At 37.5% G+C, this 15,505-nt stretch overlaps 1 protein-coding gene across 1 annotated transcript; it reads left to right on the forward strand.

The window, feature by feature from the left end:
- The first annotated feature begins 1,914 nt into the window (after nt 1-1,914).
- LOC104217582 (E3 ubiquitin-protein ligase HOS1) lies at nt 1,915-15,169 on the forward strand. Its single transcript, XM_009767868.2, has 10 exons — nt 1,915-2,232; nt 5,241-5,631; nt 5,883-6,017; nt 6,097-6,272; nt 6,606-7,016; nt 7,142-7,300; nt 8,067-8,561; nt 12,710-12,847; nt 13,629-14,323; nt 14,444-15,169. The coding sequence occupies exons 1-10, from the start codon at nt 2,116-2,118 to the stop codon at nt 14,616-14,618; spliced, it is 2,892 nt and encodes a 963-aa protein (XP_009766170.1). The 5' UTR covers nt 1,915-2,115; the 3' UTR covers nt 14,619-15,169.
- The last annotated feature ends 336 nt before the right edge of the window (nt 15,170-15,505 follow it).

The raw sequence follows: 15,505 nt of genomic DNA on the forward strand, positions 1-15,505 counted from the left end.
TTTTCCACCGTGCTTTATGGTTGAATCATTTGGGAAATGCATCTCCTTTTGGTGACGTGATTTTTTTTATAACTTTGATTTTTTTGTTACCATTACAGAGTAAGTTTACATATTTTTGATACGTTGTCGTTCAATTTGTGAGACTTTGAGTTTTCTCTAACAATTTCTGCATAAATAATGACAGATAAGGTATTGTTTTAACTATTTGTTAAAACTTCTTGACTGCTGCTTGAGTTTTGGTTGGAATTTCGGCATATGCAAGTACTGCTCTCTTTCAAATCATATTCTAACTAATGTATTGCAATGAACCATCTGTCGATAATATCTAAGGTGTATCCAGAAGCGGATCAATGATTTGAATTCTATGGGTTCATACTCATTATATTGTTAAAGTTATGTGTTTATATATACTATTTGTTCCTATTTTAGATAATTTTTATATATAAATTTATGCTCTGGGTCGAAAGTATTGGGTTCAGATGAACCCGGCACCGCTACGCTGGATCCGCCCCCGAGTGTATCTGCTCCAATGCTTAGTGCATCTCCATTACTGTTTCTTAAGGTCATAATTTTTCTTCCATGACATTTTATCTTAGAGCTATGAGATAACACTCAGACTAAACATGTTTCAACAACTTTATCCACCATATGAGTCTTTTACAAATAGAATCAGATATATCTGCTGGATCAATTCTATAAATCCTTATTGGAATGCAATTTACAAGTCTGGTCACGGGAACAATTTGAAAGTCTAAAAAAACACTTTCATTCTCGAATACCTTTTGGGAAAAGTACTAACAATTCAAGATTAGTACTTTTTTCTTTAATCAATTGACCCTCGATCCATTTGAAGTTAAATCTTTCTTGATTTTCTAGAACTAATTAACTTGGTTCAAGGCATTCAAGTTTGCTAATGGACTACTAAATGTTATGTTACCAAGAAATGAACTCTCAAATAAGAATTATGCTAACTAATGAGAATATCAAAGTAGAGTTGTTTTTGCCTTTCAAGGAAAATTATAGTTGTGTTTGTATTGCAAATGTTAACTGAAATTTATTTCCTTAGCTCAATAACTATTGAAAGCATATCAAATTGTGGACGTTGATCGGTGAGGAGGATATAAGGTTTTTTGCAGGTTGAGAGTTATTGTTATTGTTGAATTAAAGCCAAACAAGGTGCACAACTGAAATGTGAAGAGAAGGAAATAGTGGGTGGTTGAGGCAGAATTCCTCGAAGTATTCATTAGTGCAATACCTATGTTTTAAATTCTTATTTTCTTAAGTTGTTATTTGTAGTATTTTTGTTTCTTAAATGGGAGTAGTATAATATTATAAGTACTCTAATTTTTGATACTTTTTTTTATTTAATATAAAGTGTATGAGTAAGAGTATTTCTTCAAAACCTCTGTAGATGTTATTTGCTTCAAAAGATACTTGTATTAGTTTCCTGCTGCTAGAGCCAATGTCCAATGTAACCTTTCAGATAGTAAGATTGAGAAGTCGTTTCATCTGGATGAAGTTAAAGGTGTTATATTTCAATTTTTGGCTTTTACTTTCAAGTGCTTAAAGATGATATTTTAACTTATGTACACTATTATTATCATTAAAAGTTAAAAGAGAGTACGTTTAAATAACAAATGTAGTTTACCAGTTGTAATGAGTTATTTGCCTGCTATAATTATTTATGGTAGAACTACAAAGAGATGATTGATTAGTGTAAATTGATTCTTTATAAGAAATAGTAGATATATTTTAATTTTTTTTCCCTTATTGATCGCGCGAAGCGCAGGTTAATTGACTAGTGAAAAGAATAAATGGAAGTCGGGAAAATATCGCATTACAGCAATTGCATTATAAGTCGCATTTAACTATTGCATTTATAAGACCCATTCTGTAGAATAAGAAAAAGAAAAATACTTAAGAAGCAGTAAAAAGGAAAAACGAAAGCGCCCACTCGAAAAGTGTTTCAAAAACCCTCCCCCCCTACCTTCTTCTCCTCCGTCACCGGCAACGACAGCTGAAACTCTGAAAGTTACGCTTCAAAAATCTATCTCACATTTACACTACAACCATAAAGTTTTCTTTCTCTCTCACCATTTGCTCAAATTTTAACCAATGGAGAGAAGAAGATTCGACGAATCCTCTGTACTTCCTCACTCTGTTACCGTCGGTTCCGGTCTCCGGTCTTCTCCTCCACCTCGTCCTCCCAATTACACTTGTCGCCGAGTTCAGGTAACGTTAAACACCTCATTTTCACTTACAAACACCTTCTTACACTTCAATTAATTTCAATAGTTGAGTTTAAATCTATGTTTTGCCCACCTCGTTGTTTTCCTAGTTTATCTATTTTGCTAATAACAGCTTAATTTGCATTATTTTTAATCCTTTTTGTGCTAAAAAGGTGCTGTAGTAATAAATGTAAGAGATTTTTATGTTAGTGTAGGGATATTGTTTGATATAAAGAATCCCTAGTTTTAGAGGACTATTACTATATTTGTTTATGGCTAATTATTGAGTATTGGAATGACATGGCTCCAATTATAGTTGAATGGATATAGCCTCGTGGTTTAGTTCAAGTGGCAAAGGTTGAGGACTTGTGAATTAGGTCACATGTTCGAGCCTTGCGCCATCCGAACTATGCTTGGTATTTAAGTTGAGAAGGGTTAGAGTGGCCCATTATCCCCGAGTTTCGAAGGCTGCTGTTGATCCTAAGTTGGCCCCAGACGGGCTTCTTGGTCTTTAGAAAATGTTAGAGTTTAATGAACATAGATGATTCCTGTAGCCGATCCGAACTTGTTTGACGTTGAAGTGTAGTTATTGTTTTTGTTGTTGCATGTCCAATTTGTAATAGTATTCATAATACTCGTTATTTTGTGATGTTACTCCACAGTGTGAGCATGTATTTTTAGTGGCATTGCTGTTTGCATATGCTTTGCTTATTAAGCAACTCCAAGGGAATATATCCGGTGTTTCGACATGCAGAATAGAATCTCTGTTTTTCACATACGAGCTTTGTCAAGGTTAAACTCTGTGGTGAGTTAGGTCTGTTGTGATGCAGTTGGGTGTTCTAGTGGAATTGGGAGGGTTTCTCGTTAAGAGTGCTCTCATCAGAACCTTAACGATGGATATTGTGTATGCTGACAGAGGACACCGCAGGGATACGGCTTTGCGAAATAAAATTGGAGATTTATTAGGAATACGCTTTTTTCCATTAAGATTTCATATTGACATGGGGTTTATCTGGTAAAGAGCCAATTGCGATACTGACAGTATCTTATAGTCATGGGGTTCTTTTCTCTCTTTACATATTAGCCTCTCTATAGCCGTGCAGGCAAGTCTTTTTGTGGCCGACCGTTTGTTGAACAAACGTCCTTGGTTAAGCCTCTTTGTGGTTTTCTGCATGTAAAGGTATTTGGGTTGATGTGGGGAAATCTGTAGCAATTCCAAAAGTCTAAATTTGTTATCTTTGAGAATGATGGTAACTTCTCATACTCTGGGTAATTTTGGATCTATTTATATGTCAGTTGTCGGCAGCCTGGTTGTACTAAAAAGAATACGACGATTCTTTTTCGAGAAGATATATTGGTACTTGGAACTTATTATTTGTTACAAATAGCTACTGTATCTTATTTCAGTTTTCTTTCCTTAATTGCATCATCACAACAACAAGATATCCAGTGTGATCCCATAGGTGGGGTATAGCGAGGCTAGAGTGTACGCAGACCTTACTCTTACCTTGTGTGAGGTAGAGAGACTATTTCTGATAGGCCCTCGGCTCAAGAAAAACGTTTTCAAAATAGGTTTATAAAATACAAGAGTAAAGATGCTATGATGAAAATACCAAGAAAAGAAAAGTATTGGTAGCAAAAATAGTAAGATAACCAAAGCAAAGGCAACAACAGTAGTAATAAAATTGAAAAATAATATAATAATAATAATACTAATAAGGAGAAGAGGGAACAAATAAGGTGCTCTAAACTAGAACCATGTCCTCCCATACAAAAGAGAGAAATCGCTTGACTACCTATTAATCTTTTATTCTAATCCTCGGCCTCCATGCTCACCTATCTAGGGTCATGTCCTCAGTAAGCTGAGATATGCCATATCCTGTCTAATCAACCTCTCCCCAATTATTCTTCGGTCTACCTCTACTTCTCCTTAGACCTATCAGTGTTAACCTCTTGCACCTCCTCACTGGGGCATCTATGAACCTCTTCATATACCCGAAGCACCTCAGCCTCACTTCCCTCATCTTGTTCACCACGGAGGCCACTCCCACCTTGCCCCATATATCTTTGATCCCAATGTTATCTCTCCTAGTATGCTCACACATCCATTTAAGCATCCTCATTTCCTCTACTTTTATCTTCTGAACGTGTGAGTTCTTGAGTGGCCAATATTCTGCCCCATACAACATAGTTGGTCTAATAACCACTCTATAGAACTTACCTTTTAATCTTGGTGGCACCTTCTTATCACATAGGACACCGGATAAGAGCCTCCATTTCATCCACTCCACTCTAATACGATCTGTGACATCATCATCAATCTTCCCATTTTCTTAGATTATTGATCCAAGATACTTGGAGCTTTCTTTCTTGGGATGACTTGTGTATCAATCTTCACTTTCATATCCGCCTCATGTGTTGCATCACTGAATTTGCACTCCAAGTTTTAGTCCCGCTCAATCTGAAATCTTTAGACTCTAAGATCTGTCTCCAAACCTCCAATCTAGCGTTAACCCCGCCGCATGTCTCGTCAATCAATACTATGCCATCTGCAAATGTATATTGCATCAATTTGCATGCAAAATTGAATCATTGAATCACCATCGTATTTTGAATCAAGGGTTAAAACTAGGAAAACAACTAGGCACCCTGAAGGATCTTACTTGGTTAGTTGGTTATTTAATTTAGTCTCCGAGTTGGTGACTTTTCTTAGACGGAGACCCAGGAGCAGCTAAGCAAGCTAAGGTTTTGCTGTTATTCTTTCCGACTTTCCCTTTGTGTGTTGTGTATGAGGAAAAATGTTTTCTTGAAAAATAAGTAGGTTTCACACTTCTTTTCCGTGTTTAGTTAGTTAGTGGAAAATTATTTCTGAAAACTATTTATTAAATATTGATAATGATGTCGGTAAATTATGGATTGCTAATAATGTCTAAGTGTTGGTAGGAGCAAGGGTGAAGGGTGGATGACCTTCCAGTTTTTATAGAATTATTTCATAACTGGATCTCACTGCAGGGAGCATTGAAGCACTTGGCGTCAATTGATCCATTGGAATTATGTGATGAAGCCAAAGTAGAGCACTGCCGGGCAACTAGAGATCTAAGAAGTTGTGGACGACATGTACAGAGTGTGTTGAATTCATGCGGTCATGCCTCTTTATGTGAGGAATGCAGCCAGAGATGTGATGTTTGCCCTATATGTAGGATCCCTTTACCAAAAGATGCCGATAGACTTCGACTGCGCCTATATTACGAGTGCATAGAAGCAGGTCTCATCTCCAAGAGGTGTGATGATAGATTACAAGAGAAAGAGGACAGTGATAAACAACTGGTTGCTGATATCCAGCGGCTTTATACTTTGTTTGATGTGGCACTGGAAAACAATCTGGTTTCTCTAATATGCCACTGTATCCTTTCATACTATTAGTACCAGTGGTGGACTAACACCTTTTGAGTTTCAAATAGTTTTCTTGCAAGGAAATTAGTTAAAAAGCTGTTAATCTTTTTCTTGTTAATTCTTTGTGAAAGGAGATAACCGTAAAAGGAATAAATTGGTGGTTGATTGTATGGTTCTTTTCTTACTTAGGAGAGTAGAACCACTTAACTTCTTAGTAGTTGGTTATATATTTTATTATGTTGTCTTAACGGTTGCAAACAGATGTGACAGATGTTTGTATGGATGAAAGTGCTGTTTCCAGTGATCCCATCATTGCTTTCTTGCTTGATGAGGTGGTGGTCAAAGATTGGTGCAAGAGGACGTTCAACAATATTATGACCGAGATTCAAGTGATATGTATCCTAATAATTAAAGCTTGTAGTGTACTTCTAATTCCTTATGAAAGGGGAAATAGCGTTCCTTGATTTTGTTATAGATAATCTATCCATGAATGCACTGAAAGAGAACTTGAGTTTATTTCTCAAGTTCTCTGTCAAGTTAGGTGGTATCTCTAACGTCATTGATGTCTTGGAATCATCATTCAAAGGTTCTCTTTCTGCAAAGCTTCATGATTTACACCACCTTCAAGAGAGCATCTTAAAGACAAAACAGGTAAGCTTTCCAGAGATTCTTGCAAGTGGACCCAAGCCACCTCTTCCTCATTTCGTATTTTTGCCTGTTTCATTTATTGGTTGCTTTTTTTTTTGAAGAAACGCATGTATGAGCACAAAAAGAAATTGCACAGATTCACTATTTTTTTATGCTACTTGCACTAACTAGAGATTCTGGATGGTGTGATGAGCTAGTGATTATCACTATTCAGCTTTTGTCTGCACTGCTGCTTTCTGTATCTATTATGTTACACAAATTGAATTTTGTATCTTGCCGGTCTGACAACTTCTTGATAACACTCAATGAGATTATTACTGCTGTGCAAATCTGCAGCACATGGATATTGTGATTTGGTGTATAAGGCATGAGTTCTTGGAGAATGTGAGGTCTAGGCATAGAGATTTTGCATCTTGGCGAGCTCTGGTCAGTGGAAGGAAATCAGCTGCAATTAAACGTGCATGGCCCGATTCAATAAATCATTCTGAGGAATCCAATGGACAATATCGTTCCACTCTCTTTATTGAAGATGCTCTTTCGAATATTGAAGCAGCAGAGCAGGGAGACGTAGATGATCATGAAGAAGAGTTAGCACTTGCCTATTTGCAGAAGGATGGGGGTTCTTTATATTCGCGGTCAAAAATAGAGGGAATGGCTGGATGCTATCCATTTGAGAATTTGCGAGCTGCTGTAGACATTCTCTTTTTACGAGGAAGTTCAGACTTGGTGGTTGCAAAACAAGCAACTGTATCCTTTTGTAATTGAATACTTAATATTTTTTGTGTTTTTGTTTTCTTTTTTTGGATAGGTAGTTCATTCGTAGTGTTTTTTATGAGAAATGTTCCCTTTCTCTTTTCCTTGATCCTTCAAAGTTCTTGTATTATATGTTTGACCGGCAATGGACAGTACCTGACGAGGAGTGGAGACATATCATTGATGATTTTGCTGCCACTTTTGGTGTGACCAGACACTCGCTATTGGAATCCTTTACATTTTTCCTTTTAGATGATGAAGGTGCTCTGGCTCTGAAGGTAAGGATGGAAGTTCTGTTCAATAATAGCTGCTGAGAGTTATTTTGTAGGCTTCGTTATCTTATAATAATCTCATATCAATTTTTCTTAATGTCGTCATCAAAAATATTTTTTTTATTGTTAACTGTGCTCCTAATGAGTTGTAACTTGTGCATTTGCATTTTCTTCTCTGCCTGGTTTTAGGATGTAATCAAATGCTATTGAACGGAAATGAAATTAGGGAGTGGAAAAGGACGAGGATACTCAATGTTAAAATGTATCTTTTCCTTCCGGGAGAGTAGACTAAATATTTGGATTTACTTTTATTCTTTCCGGGGTTTTGTGGGCGGGAGTGGGACATTTATTTGGTGGAAGACCATCAGAGATGATGCTCTTCTTACAGACAGTACTTCCCTCCGATTGCCTTTCTAAAGTTGAGAGATATTCACGTTGTGCTTCAGGTGCACATTGCAACGTTCCATTATCAGACTTGGCTAGCAGCTAGAGTGTTAACAGGATGTAAACGTTTTGACTTGTAGGGTTTTGACACATTTTGTTCCTCTGCGGCCAGAGTTTATGTGATGAACGCAATTCCGCTTTATGTTTTTATCTTGGGCATCTTATGAACTGTTTTACCTTTTGTCATTTCCACAACCTTAGTAGACTTCTTGATTATTGTCTCTTCAATTTGTCCTTTTTTAAATAAAGAAATCATCATTGTGAGCCTTCTTAAGCATATGGTCTTTGGACTGGTGCGGATGCTGAATATCAGTTACTTGTATCCCAGGAAGCCTGTCAACTTCTCCCAGAAATATCAAGTCCAACAATACACCCGAAGGTTGCTCAGGTTCTCTTGGAGCGGGAAAACCCTGATGCAGCTCTCATGGTTCTGAGGTGGTCTGGACAAGACGGGACACAGCTAGTTTCACTTCGGGAGGCTGTGACTGCTGTTCGTGTTCGGGTAGAGTGTGGACTTTTGACTGAAGCATTCACGTATCAGAGGCTGGTCTGTGCTAAGATCAAGGAAAAGAAGTTGAGGGGCGAACAATTTCAGAGTGCTTGTGTTGAAGTAGAGGATCAATCCTGGTCGTGGGGTCTCTGGGTGGAGACTCTTGTCACTGAAATTTGTTGTCTTTGCATTAGGAGAAACTTGGTTGATCGTATGATAGAACTGCCATGGAATGCTGATGAGGAGAAACATCTTCATAAATGCCTGCTGGATTTTGCTGCGGAGGATCCTTCCACGGCCATAGGAAGTCTTCTTGTAGTTTTCTATTTACAGGTACTTCTTTTTATATCCAGGCATTTTCTATTCTGCAGTTTTCCCAGCTTGCTGTTGCACTCATTTCTTTTATTTTGGCAGCTCATTTACCTACATACGTGTTTCCCTCTTTCGCTCGAATTCATTTACTAGTTACTACCTGTAAGAAAATTAAACAAGTATTATGCCATTATCCTTTTGGTGTTGGCCACTGGTGACTAGACTTTTGTCAGATTGCACTTGATTTTTCACGGCAACGTACTGGCAGTAACTGGAGGATTGACTTTGAATGTTGTTCCCTTCTGAAAGTTTTTTTAAAGCTGGGTAAGATCCATTGAAGTAGGCAGTCTTAACTATTTTATCTAGATGAGTGTCAGTTAGAAACATTGCGTAATGTTGATCATTTTGGATTGGCTGATTTTTCACCCAAATCTGCTTGCACTTAGCTTTTTTATTTATTTATTAAAGCCAACTTGTAGTGGCGGGGGGTTTGGCATTGACCCCTACCATGCAGATTAATAACCAAAATAAGAAAACATGGAGGAGGGGGACATTAACCCTAGTTGTGATTCTTTAAACTATTTTGGATGCCATACCAGACAAGTATTGGATTGTTTTCCTTCCCTACTTGCACTTACCTAATTATACTGATTTAGCACTATCAGTGATGGACCTCTGGATGGTATATAGAGTATTAGATCTCGTCTGGTCCGGTCGCTTTACCCCTGCCCATCTTCCGCATCGCCCCCTCAACCTCCTCAACCTTAATGTAATTTTTAGGACGAAGAAGATGCCCGACGCATGGAGGTGGAGTTTGATGGTGTCTTTGTACAAGAATAAAAGTGATGTCCAGAATTGCAACAACTATAGGGGTATCAAGTTGCCTAGTTACACTAAGAACGTTTGGGAGAGGGTGGTGGAGAGGAGGGTCATGAGAACTGTGTCTATTTCTGAGAACCAATTCGGATTTATGCCCGGGCGGTCGGCTATAGAAGCCATCCATCTTGTGAGGAGATTGGTGGAGCAATATAAGGAGAGGAAGGACTTGCATATGGTGTTTATTGATCTAGAAAAACCATACGATAAAGTCTCGAGGGAGGTTCTGTGGAGATGTTTGGAGGTTAGCGGTAGTCCAGTAGCGTACATCAGGGTGATTAGGGATATGTATGATGGTGCTAAAATTCGGATGAGGACTGTGGGAGGAGACTCGGGAGATTTTTCGGTGATGATGGGGTTACATCAGAGTTCAGCTCTTAGCCCATTTTTGTTTGCTCTGGTGATGGATGTGCTGACGCGACACATCCAAGTGGAGGTGCCATGGTGTATGTTATTTGCAGATGACATAGTGTCGATGGATGAGACGCGTAGCGGGGTCAACGCTAGGCTGGAAGTTTGGAAACCGACCCTGGAGTCTAAAGGTTTTAAGTTGAGTAGAACGAAAACTGAGTATTTGAAGTGTAAGTTCAACGATGGGACGCATGAAGCAGAATTCGACGTGAAGCTTGATACACAAGACATCCCAAGAGTGATAGTTTCAAATATCTTGAGTTTGTTGTCCAAGGCAATGGGGAGATTGACGAGGATGTTATACATCGTATTGGAGCAGGGTGGATGAAATGGAGGCTCGCATTTGGTGTTTTGTTAAGAAGGTGCCACCAAGACTTAAGGGCAAGTTCTACAGAGTGGTAGTTAGACCAACTATGTTGTATGGTGCAGAGTGCTGACCAGTCAAGAAATCCCATGTCAGAAGATAAAAGTAGCAAAAATGAGGATGTTGAGATGGATGTGTGGGCATACCAGGAAAGATAAGATTAGGAATAAAGTTATTAGGGACAAGGTGGGAGTGGTCCCTTTGAAAGACAAACTGCGAGAATCGAGGCTGAGATGGTTCAGACATGTGATGAGGAGAGACATAGACGCGCCGGTTAGGAAGCTTTAGAGGTTGACCATGACGAGTTTGAGGAAGGGTAGAGGTAGGCCTAAGAAGTACTGAGGAGAGGTGATTAGGCAGGACATGACGTTACTTTAGATTACCGAGGACATGGCCCTAGATAGGAGGTGTGAAGGTCGATGATTAGGGTCGAAGGTTGATAGGTAGTCGAGGGTGGATAGTATTAGTACTATTCTTGTATTTCTTATCTCTAGATATTTGTTAGTATACATGAGTCTTTCTTTTTTTTTTCTTTTCTTTTTCTTGTTTTTATGGTTGGTTGCTTCCTTGTCATTGTTCGTTGAACCGAGGGTCTATCGGAAACAACCTCTCTACCTTCACAAGGTAGAGGTAAGGTCTGCGTACGCATACCCTTCCCAGGCTCTACTTGTGGGATTATGCCGGGTTTGTTATTGTTGTTGTTGTTACATCGAAGAAAAGAATAAGTGTATGTCAAGGGGACATCCTTACAACTACAACAAACTCTTTGGTACAAGTTATGATAGCCATTTTGCAGTAAACGGGTTTATTATACTATTATAGAGATTAGTCTTTGACCTTAAGCGTTATGATTGTACTATTTTGCTCTATTCACCCTGATTATTTTTCATCATCTAGTACCTCAAACACACAACTTAGAGCCTGTTTGGTCAAAGCTTCTAGGAGGCCGAAAGCACTTTTTTTTATGTTCAATAATTTTTTTGAAATTTGAAGTGTTTGGCCAAGACACAGAAGTGCATTTGAGCAGTAGCAAAAGCCGTTTTTCTATTTTTTGGGGAAGAAGCTACAAGTTCTAGCTTCTTCCAAGAAGCAAAAGCAAGTAGAAAATCAACTTTTCAAGACAGAAATATCCTCACCATAAATTTTCATTCCCCAAATTAACCCTCATTAATTTAACCTTTTTAATTTTTGTTTCTGCCATCGAATTCTTCATTGTTTTTTATTCTCCTTCTCCGATTCTTCTTTGGAATAATCTCTTTACTATAAAAAGATCTCTTCTTTTATAATAAGATTTATGGAGTAGATTTTTAATTTATACTGAATGAAGTATATTGATATATTTGAATCAATCATGTAAACAATAAGTAATATCATATACCCAATATTATTTTTTGGATAACTATATTTTATGTATTAAAATCTTTAATGTATATATTTTTACTTTATGGTTTATAAATTCAATTCTCTTTTAAATAATAATAGTTGTAAATTGTACCTTTACCTTTTTTCATTTTTTTTATTTTTATTTTTATAATTTGACATTCAAAAGTATTTTTTGGAAAGATTATTTTGCATACATCCCACCCTCCCTAGATCCCACTTGTGGATCACACTGGGTATGTTGATGATGGCCAAACACGATTTGCTTATCATATATTGCAAAAAACACTTCTCAAATGAATTGGTCAAACACAAATTACTTTTTTCCAAAAGTACTTTTTGAAAAACACTTTTCAAGAAAATAAGGCAGCTTGGCCAAACATGCTCTTAATACAACATATTTGCTAAAAATGCTACTACTTCATTGTGTACAGCTGCATTCTCTTTCACAACTGCATTCTCTTTCTCCCTGTGTGTGTGTGTGTATTTCAAGCAATGAAGGAATACCGAGCTTGATGTTGGATGGATTCCTAAGTTTTTCGTGTCTAATTTGTGACTCACATCCCTTGTCAAAAAAAAAATGGTCTCTCACTTTAAGTGTTAAATTTATGGAATGAAGCTCCACCTATTATCCTGGTCACTTTGGCCAGACATTTCTCTTTGGAGTTTTGAGTTTGTATCATCACAAATAGAATAGGATTATTATGAAGACATGAACAATTAAGAAAAATGGAATATGATTATCTTGTTGGTAAGAAAAATTGAGTTATTGAATTATATTACTGATGATAAAACATGTGAAACCATTAATGATGAAAATCATATAGTTTACCATACCGAAGATAACTTCTACTTGAGCCTGTGACACATATCTATGCGTATATGTATTAACCGGTATCTCTGATGTTGGGAGGTAGCAGGTGCCAAGTGGAATAGTCGAGATGCACACTAGCTGATTCGGACACCATCTTTATTTAAAAAAAAAAAAAAAAACTAGGAATGTTTGTGTTATATGTATATATTCACTGGCAGGAGTTGATTTCAGGATTAGTTTTGGTACTCTTTTGTCTGTAATCTGTCCATCTGGATGGGGATTTCATATGGTTCCTAACGATTGTAGTACTGTCTTTTCGTACAGCGTCAAAGATATGTTGAAGCATACCAAGTTGATCAGAAGCTTCAGAGCATGGAGGAAAACTACATTTCTAAAAATTCCGCCACAGAAGAAGTCTTAGACAGGATAAAATCAACAAATCATTGGAGAACTTGTTTGGTTGTAAGTGAACTTGATCTTTTTGATTTGTTGTTCTCTATGCATATATAGGGTTTGAATATTTACTAGTGTCAAGTTTTGGTGTTTGAATTGGAAATTGTTAGAGTGAATAGTACTTGTTTGCTCTGTGAATCATGAACCTTTTTTAAAATTTTTTTTACCCAGATCCTACTCTGGTTAGGAACACACGTGTGCCTAAACACACTGATCTTGTTGTCATTCAAACAGATTATCTGGATTGGTATACAAAAAATCATTTGTTTCCATGTCCTAAATCTTAATTTTTCCTTTACTGATTGTATCTCGCTGGCAGCCAGGACCAGTATGTATGGTTACCAGAAGATACAAGCAGTATCACCTTTTTATTTTATGTTACCTAGGTTGACTGAGCATGAGATCATATCAAGGTTGCAATGGTTGTTTTGATATGGTACTTCCCGTCTTCCCTACCTGGCTTTCTCGACAAACCATTAAGAGGTAATCTGCAAAAAGCATGGCAAGAGAAGTTGAAGTTATGGTAAGAAAGGGAAACTGCAAAAAAGATAGGGATTAAATAGTTGAATTGTGATGCATAGCAGTGTAGGTCAGGGATCACTGAGTCCATTACTACTTAAGGTCATTGTATTGCTTCGATGTAATAGTGAGCTTTCTCATCTTCCTTTCCTGTTTTTCAGATCACTTTTCAGCTTTTATGATGACAGTGACTTGAACAATTCTCAGTCTTATTTTAATGTGTAGAAATGTATCGGTTTGTAATATTTTGAATTTTTTTTCTATGTTTTAGGACAAGGGAGTAGAGTTGTTACCAAATATCTTACAACAACAAGTGAGGACAGGGAAGTTGCCTGAAGTTGTTACTTGTGAGGACACAGCTGACATTTCTTTGAAGCCCAATGCTGAAGCTCAAGAACCTATCTTGACCAGTTTATTGGCTAATCCTCCCACTGATTCTACCCTCGTTCAGCGAGTTGATAATGTTAAACATTCTGTTCTTGATGCTCCACCTGCACTTGGGGGATCATTAAATCTATCTAGCTTTAAAGTTGGGCATTATGGTTCTCCCAGTTCCCCAGCTCATTTCTTTAATGATGCTGAAAGAGTATTAAAACCTGAAAGTATCCTTGGCAAAAAATTGAGATTTGATGAGATTGCGACCCCTGCAAGTCGTCGTATTGATCCTCCCGCTCCTGAGATGAAGATCTCCAGGAATTCATTAAGGGACTCTTCTATTAGTCGCCTTTGCAATTCTCAAACATATAGAGTTTCACCAGAGAAGTCTCAGAATGGGTTTCCGAAGGAATCTTATATTTTTCACCAGATTTCTGGCAACCATGTAAATTCTCTTACCAGCAACAGAGGCATATTAAAAGATTCCGTTGAAGATTCATACATGAATTATCCTGGTAAACGTCTACTGTCAGATGCTGCTGATAGACCTCGGATGTTACCATTAAATGATTCGATGGATATATCCTGGAGGTAAACCTTAATTTTTGTAAAGCCCTTCTATTTATATCAGCACATTTTGTTGTCTTAGGTTTGATCACCAATCTTAGCTTTAATCTAATTTTGTTATTTCGCTGATTGTCAACTTAAAAGTCATAAAGAAGAAGGTTCTCCCATAGTGCGTCTAGAAACTAATGGTGGACCAAGGTGGAGGTCCGATGACACCAGTGAAGATGAGGATTATTTATCACCAGATGGACTCGCTGGAGTTGCCTCTCCTGCACGCATATCAAGGGGAGTCAGAAGAAGCAGGATTGCGAGGAGATGATAGACCTTGGTGTTGTAGAGTTTGAGAATGTGACAACATATGTATCCCTTTTGCTGGATGTGGCTTTTCGTTGGAGACCAGAGTTGAGAGGCATTGAAGTTTTTGTTAAACAGGTTGCTGCTTGAATTTCTCCTCTTGGCAATGGTAAACTTGGGTCGGAACTGATTTTTGAAGCTCAGCCCCTCGACGTTTCCTCTTTCGACCCTTGCTCTGGTTTTCATTTGGATGCAGCATATACTTTCAAAGAACAGCCAATGCCTGGGTTGACAATTTTTGTATGTGAGATTAGCGATTTGAGGCTTGGTTGTAAAATATTTATTATTTCCTTTTGAAGCCAGAAATTCTTTGAGAAGCATGTAGATAGATGCGTAAACTGACCATGATATTCTGTATGAGGCTCACCTTCGGCTTTTTGTTTCCATTTTCGTTGTCGAGCAGGTAGGTCTTTTACCACCCCTATGCATTTGGTATCTGACCTTAGGGCACAAATTGAACACTTAAGTCCATTTTGAATCTCGAGAATTGTAGTCTAAGATCGTGTGATTTTCTTACTTCTGGGGAAGTAAACCTTTTTTTTTTTTTTTTTTTTGTTTCACTTATGTTTACCAGTGTAAAGTGGGTTAATGGACTTGGAACTGAAAAAAGTTTCCATATCAAAGCGATTAAAATGTATTTGTGAATTGATCAACTTTTTTTATTCTAAATTAGTTATTAATTGAGGAAAATTTCATCATAACTTATTATTTCTATGCTTGCTTTCAATCAAGTACAGCCTATTTCCTTTTCTAAATTCGGTTTTAGAACCTGATTGCAAAGCGCACATCGGTGGAGCTTAGTAGCATAAATAATAAATGTGAGTCATATACTTGCAGTTGTTGAATGGTCAA

The sequence above is a fragment of the Nicotiana sylvestris genome, chromosome 8 (assembly GCF_000393655.2).
Source record: "Nicotiana sylvestris chromosome 8, ASM39365v2, whole genome shotgun sequence".
Classification (NCBI taxonomy): Eukaryota; Viridiplantae; Streptophyta; class Magnoliopsida; order Solanales; family Solanaceae; genus Nicotiana; species Nicotiana sylvestris.